Source organism: Hypanus sabinus, chromosome 6 (assembly GCF_030144855.1).
Source record: "Hypanus sabinus isolate sHypSab1 chromosome 6, sHypSab1.hap1, whole genome shotgun sequence".
NCBI classification, from domain to species: Eukaryota; Metazoa; Chordata; class Chondrichthyes; order Myliobatiformes; family Dasyatidae; genus Hypanus; species Hypanus sabinus.
Genome location: NC_082711.1, coordinates 40,499,141 through 40,505,949, shown reverse-complemented (window position 1 = coordinate 40,505,949; position 6,809 = coordinate 40,499,141). Strand labels below are relative to the sequence as shown.

General features: G+C 36.3%; 1 protein-coding gene across 3 annotated transcripts in view; it reads right to left on the bottom strand.

Moving 5' to 3' along the window:
* Positions 1-338: 338 nt before the first annotated feature.
* Positions 339-6,809, bottom strand: part of LOC132395410 (enhancer of polycomb homolog 1-like) — a 189,795-nt gene continuing 183,324 nt past the window's right edge. For 2 of the 3 annotated variants that reach the window (XM_059971956.1, XM_059971954.1), the window contains one exon: positions 339-1,672. In XM_059971956.1, coding sequence (XP_059827939.1) covers positions 1,600-1,672 — 73 coding nt within the window. In that variant the 3' untranslated portion in view covers positions 339-1,599. Of the gene's footprint in view, positions 1,673-4,328; positions 4,516-6,809 lie in introns of those variants that run through there. The other variant, XM_059971955.1, reaches the window with a different exon arrangement.

The window sequence follows — 6,809 nt, the reverse complement described above, 5'->3', positions numbered from 1 at the left end:
AAATAAGCAGAACAAAGTAATTACTGAAATTCAACAAGGATCAATTTACTTTGTTTCAATATAAGCATTAGGTCTTGAAAAGATGTATGCTATAAACTTAAGTTATTTATGAAGTGGTCCAATAAGTTACCTCCTCAATGCATTACCAGCCACATAATTTCCCCCCAGATTTTTTTTTTAAATCTAACTTACCAGCATGGTAAAATGGTGAGAGCTCACATTTCATAATGCTTCAATTACAAAATACTGTAAATACACAAATTACTTTTCTTTCTAATGTAGCAAGAAAAATAACTCCAACACACGATACAAAATTTAAAAAAAAACACAGCTGTTGGTCAACATGTAATGCCCTGGGTTTATTTTGTGAGAGTTCTGTCACAATTCCAGGTGGGATTAAAAACCTTGAGGATAAATATGCCATTGGACTGGGCATTCAGACTCAGGTACTGACAAAGCACTAGTAGTAGTCTGTTAAGTACCAATCTCTTCACAGAAGAGAGGTCTATTATTTCCAAAGGAAGGCACCCGATATCGTGGTTCTGGCCTTACAGCCTTCACAAGAATCTGAAAGTAAAAGCTGGCTGTTTCAGAAACTGGAATGATGATACACGTACAGCAACTACTGCATTCATCTCCCTTATCTCCTTTTTGTTTCTTCTCTTTTTTTGACGTGAACAAGTGAAGAATGAAGTCTGTGTACAGGAGCACAAAATCAACCAAGAAATTTACAACTTTTAACAGATACAAAAATAAAACGATGAATTATGAAAAAGCAAGGGAAACTCTGATACAGCTCAGATTTGTTTGAAGGAGGTTCAATTCATTTAAACTCAAATGAGCAAAAAAATCTAAGCAGCATAGAAAATAATTAGTGCTAAAATAATTTTGCAGAAGCTTTTCTGCTTCTGAAAAAAACGTGACTTCATTTCCAGCTTGTTACTTGCGTTAGAACAAATATAAGTGGAAGATCCCTATGTCTCCAAGAAGTAGTTCCATCCCCATTTACAAACCGATGCCTTAATTTTCAAATCTGTATGTATGTCACCATTTTTACATGATACACAGAAACTCAGAGACCCAGAGGGGAACCAAGTATGTTTACCATTTACAAAATACCAAGGAGTCCACAGCTACCTAACACATTTACTACAGCACAGGAACCAATGAAGGTACAGTGTACAAAACTGTAAACACAGCACAATAAATAGATAAAACAGCAGGTTCCGCACCATGCACATGATGTGATGACACTTCATCTCTATAGATCTCTCACATCTCACACTCTTACTGGTTGCAATTTTGTTTTCTCTTTCAAGTGCAAAGCATCACGAATGAACAGTTCAGTATTCAAGTAACATATATACAAGTGTATTACAAATATGTAGTACTGTACAGATAATTGCTGTATCATAATTTACAGATGTCAATTCCTATTAACAACAGTAACAAAAAAAAGCATGAGATGTGCAATGCCATCAAGTCCCCAGAGCTGCCATGGAAACAATGTGCTGCATTCTGCCATCCCTTGCATTCACAAACGCTATTGATGCATAGCACTTAAATGAGTTCCCAAGGCTGCAGCTTTCTTTGTGGACACTACGTTACTTCCATTGCCACTGTATTGTCTGCTATACTGTTTAGTGCTGGCTTTTCTGTGTCATGGTTTTCCCTGGAGAAGAGAGATACACATCATTAGTCACTGCTCGGTTTATAAACTAAAAAAAATTAACAAGAATTCTGTAAAAACCCACGTTTTCATGAAATGTTTCCAAGTTTAGATTGCTAGCAATAATTCATTTTAAAATGCCTTTCTCTATCTGACATTATGCACCAACACAAGATTTTGTTGTGTCCTTAATTTGCATTCAAGCTTTTTCATGACTCTACTGACCAGATATTACTATGCTTGCAAATTAACCACCCAATCCTCAACATATTCATGTCAGTGATTTGTGATATCTTCCTCTTTTTTTCATGTAACATTGCTACTACTTTAGTATTAAGTCAAACATCAACTGACTTCTGCAACTTTTTAGGATCTTCTATCCATTTACAGTTCCTCTCGACACAAGATAAATAAAACTAAACTGGTAATCTAAAGACAGATGAAATATAAATTGAAAGTTAAGGCTAACAGCGGCTTATTCTATAAAATCAATCTCACAGTTGCAAGCATTTGAGCACAATTAGATTTCGTAACACAAAAGGACAATAATCAAAAATGTGCTGTACTGTATTTGCAAAATGGACTTGGACCCAGCGGTTGTATAATCAATTATCCCAACACAGAATCCCTTGAAGTCAATCATCATCTACAAACAGAGCTTTTCACAAACATACTTTTCAACTTCAATCAAGAATGAACCATAAAGGCCTGCAATATTTGTACACAAGATCTGAGGTGAGGTCTGTCGTTGATGAAAAATGCCAAGTTTTATAACCATTATGGCAATACACATGGGAAATTTTCTAATTCAATTTTATTTTTTCTAGAGGGTTCTGTAGAGCAGCATCTGTGGGGGATGAGAGGGGCAGGGAAGGGAAAGGAATTTTCAATGTTTAGGGTTGAAATCCATCCCGGTACAGGGCCACAGCAGTTTCTTTTACAACACATTTGCTGCTTGACCCACTGAATTTCTCAAGGAGTTTGTAATTTTTTCTCTTTAGAGGGCCTTTTCAGGACTCAAAAACAGTAGCTGATTGTGACTGACAGATGGATTTTATCTCCTAGTTAATTTGAAGTGTAGCTGGTTACACCCTATATTAGATTAATGGACATCATAAAAACTGGATTTGGATATTCCCATGTAAACTGAGCCAGCAATGAAGAAACCAGAATGGTTGTACTAATTTCATCAATTCAGTAAAGTCAGGACACATTATCACCTGTGATGGGAGGATTGCATGAGCAAGTACACTGTATGTCAATTCTCTTTAAAACACAGGATTCCTAGAGAGTTTGGCAGGGTAGATATGGGGATAATAATTTGCCTGTTAAGCAATCTACAATCAGGGGTCAACTCACAATATGATGGCTCATTTAGGATTAAAGCAAGGAGAAATTTGTTCAGAGGATGCTGAATCTTTGTAACCTTAGGAGGACCATGGATATAGAACTTATGCAAAAAAAAGGCATTGAAGTATATTAGCATGATCTTGATGACTGGCAAAATATACTTAAAGGCCTAGATGGCCCATGTTTGCTCCTAATCCTAGTTCTTATGTAATGAAATCTGATTCAATACATCATAAATTACTTAAAATCCACTTTAGGGTTGCTGTTGGATGCTGTCAATAATGTTAACCATTTATCATAAATCTTCCAAAGTGTACATAATACCTTAGCTAAAGAATTGCCAAATAAACAGTTTAGACTCTCTGAACCTTAAAAGAATTAGGTCAAAATATTAAATATAACAGGACTTCATTAGATTCTGATTCCCACAAAGCAAACATATGCAAGCATCTTGGAAAGATCAGTGTTTTACTGCCCTATCTAACATATCCCGATCCCACTGTCTCACCTATATGAAGCCCCTTATCCCATTATCTTGAGATGGGGAAAATATCCTGATAGGTCAATTTAGGAAAAGCTGCCTGCATTGTCTCCATTGCTCAAACAAAATATGCACTGAATAACTGCCGGACAAATTGATTTTATAACACCAATCTTAGCTACGTAGTGATCTATTGACTTGGATATGAACTGTGTCACATTGTAACCTTTCCAGATGTTTTCCATTCATTCTGCTTTCACTGGTTTACATTTTTATTAAATAATTTACCTGTCCTACATATTTGTTTCATTATAAATGAGGAATGCACAAAAATATACACAGGGTGGAGACAATTATCCTTTCTGAATCTTCCTTGAAGGAATTTCCATTTTGTGTTCCATCTTGGTATACTGCAGACAAGTTTTCTTTAACTTATTGCTAACCACATTATACATACAAAGATTTTCAATGATCTTGATATTTTATTTAGTTGCACTGTTTTGAGACTGAAGCAATGTAAGACTAAAGCACTTCGTAATCAGCTGCACAAACATTTAAAAGATAGGAACATTCATGCTTTAAGGTACAACCATGGATAACATTTTCATACCAAAATAGAAAATCATAAGACTTACTGGATCATGGTCTTCAAATTTCCAAAATGAGCTATAAATTTAATGGCTTTTATGTCAAATTGTATTTCTGAATCTATGACAACTATAAAGATTTAAAAATGAAAACAACCTTTTCCTATGAAAAAGGGAAATGATCCAACTGCTCACTTAAAAAATATTTTAAAAAAACAAAAGCACTTTACTTGCCTCCCAACCTCCTGCTCCTACCCATAAAGTTTCCCGATGTGCTGTAGTAAAGTCTCCATTTATGACTCCTATTTCACCTTCTGGGTGGCAACATCACGTCTCTATGGCGCTATGAATTGCAGAGCCAGTGACGTGTTTATGGAGAGACACTTCCTGCAGGTGTGATGTTTAAAGAGCGAGTCATCATCAGTACCCTTTATAAAAAAATTCAAACCAATAAAGAATTATGACCAATATCAAATTTTCAGAACCCGTATGGAAGAGGTTTCTCCCCACTTAATGTTGAGTTTTGGTGACAATAAACTTTTGAGTTCATCACCTTCTTAAAGCAAGTTTATCAAATCCTCACTGACCCTTGCCATTTTAAGAAAGGGTACTGATCAAAAATTATGCCATTACCATTACAGCCCTCCATTTTTCCCTAAACAGGATTCAATTTCCACAAAGTAACCTATTCAAAAACATTTTGGGAATGGCAGGTCCAATTGAGAGAATTTTTTTTTTGCATTATTGTCATCTTTTTCAAGAAATATAAGACTACAATGTAATTGCATTTGTTGTGTATAATGCTTTGAAAGGATCAAAGATTATGTCATACTCTTGATATGTATATAAAGGGGAAGCTATAATACAAAATTTTGTTTCAAAGGTAAGCTTAATATTTAAACAAACTACATCAAGGTGTAGAAAACAGTTTAGGCTTCCTTAATTTTAAATACTGAACAGCTTTATTAGGCCCAATTCATTTGGTTGATTTCCCAAATGAATGAATAAATGTCTTTCAGATAATCTAGAGATATTTCATTGCTTTGTGAAGATTATTTTTGATGTCATAAAAAGTAGTTTTATGAAGCGACTCACTATCGCCAATCCTAATCAGAGACTACTAAACTTTGAAATATGAAGGTAAGCTAGCCAATAATAATGAGGGTACCAAAAGTTTTTATCAGATATATAAGAGAGGTGAGAGTGGATATTTGACTGCTAGAAAATGACACTAGAGAGGCAGTAATTGGGGGTGGGCTGCAAAGAAATGGTGGACTACTTATTAAGTATTTCGTGTCAGTCTTCACTTTGGAAGACACTAGCAGTATGCCAGACATTCAAGACCATCAGAACGCAGAAGTGAGTGTAATTGCTATTACTAAGGAGATGCTTAGGAAGGTGAAAGGTCTGAAGGCAGTTAAGTCACCTCCACCAGACAGACTGTACTCCAGGATTCTGAAAGAGGTAACTGAAGAGATTATGGAGGCATTAGTAGTGATCTTTCAATAATCATTAAGATTCTGTAAAGGTTTCCAGAGGACCGGAAAATTGCAAATGTCACTTTGATATTTAAGAAAGGGTTGAGGCAAAAGAAAATAAAGTATAGGCCAATTAGCCTGACCCCAGTGGTTGGGAAGATGTTGGGGTCCATTATGGAATTGGTCAATGTCAGCATTATTTCCTTCAGAAGATATCTTGTCTGACAAATCTGTTGGAATTCTTTGAGGAAATAATAGTCAGGATAGCCAAAGGATGGTGCTTACTTGGATTTTCCAAGGCCTTTGACAATGCTCTGCACAAGGCTGCTAAATAAGTCAAGAGTCCGTGGTATTACAAGAAAAATACTAGCATAGGTAGTAGATTGGCTGACTAGCAGCAGGCAAAGAGTGGGAATAAAGTGCGCCTTTTCTGGTGACTACTAGTTTTCTGAAGGGGTCTGTGTTGGGACCACTTCTTTTCATGTTACAATGATTTGGATTATGGAATGGATGGCTTTGTGGCCAAGTTTGCGATGATATAAAGACAGGTGGAGGGGCAGGTAGTGTTCAGGAAGCAGAGTGTCTCCAGAGGACTTGGTCATTTTAGGAGAGGGGGCAAATAAGAGGCAGATAGAATATAGTGTAGAGAAATGTATGGTCAAGTAATTTGGCATAAGGAATGAAGGCATAGATTATGTTCTAAAGAGGAAGCAAATTCAAAAATCAGAGGTAAAAGGGGTCTTGGGAGTCCCCTTGGAATGGTTCTGGACCTGTACTCACTGGAGTTTAAAAGAACGAGGGGGTTCTCATTTAAATTTATCCAATATTGAAAGGCCGAGATAGAGTTGATGTGGAAAGGATGTTTCCTATTAGGAGGAATTTCTTTAACTGGAGGATGATGACTCTGTGGAATTCACTGCCACAGACAACTGTGGAGGCCAATCATTGGGTATTATTTAAAAAGGAGACTGATAGGCTGTTGATTAGCAAGGATGTCAAAGGTTATAGGCAGAAGGCAAGAGAATAGGGTTGAGAGGCATAATATATCAGCCATAATGGAAAGATGGAGTAAGCTCAATGGGCCAAACAGCCCAAGTCTGTTCCCTATATCTTATGGATAAAAACAACTAAATCATATGCATGCATTTTCTACTATTTCTCTTCCACCACACCACCTGTTCTCAAAGCTGGTCATGTTCATTAGGGTACGGTTTAGTAAGTGCTGGTACGTCTTTAGTACTTTG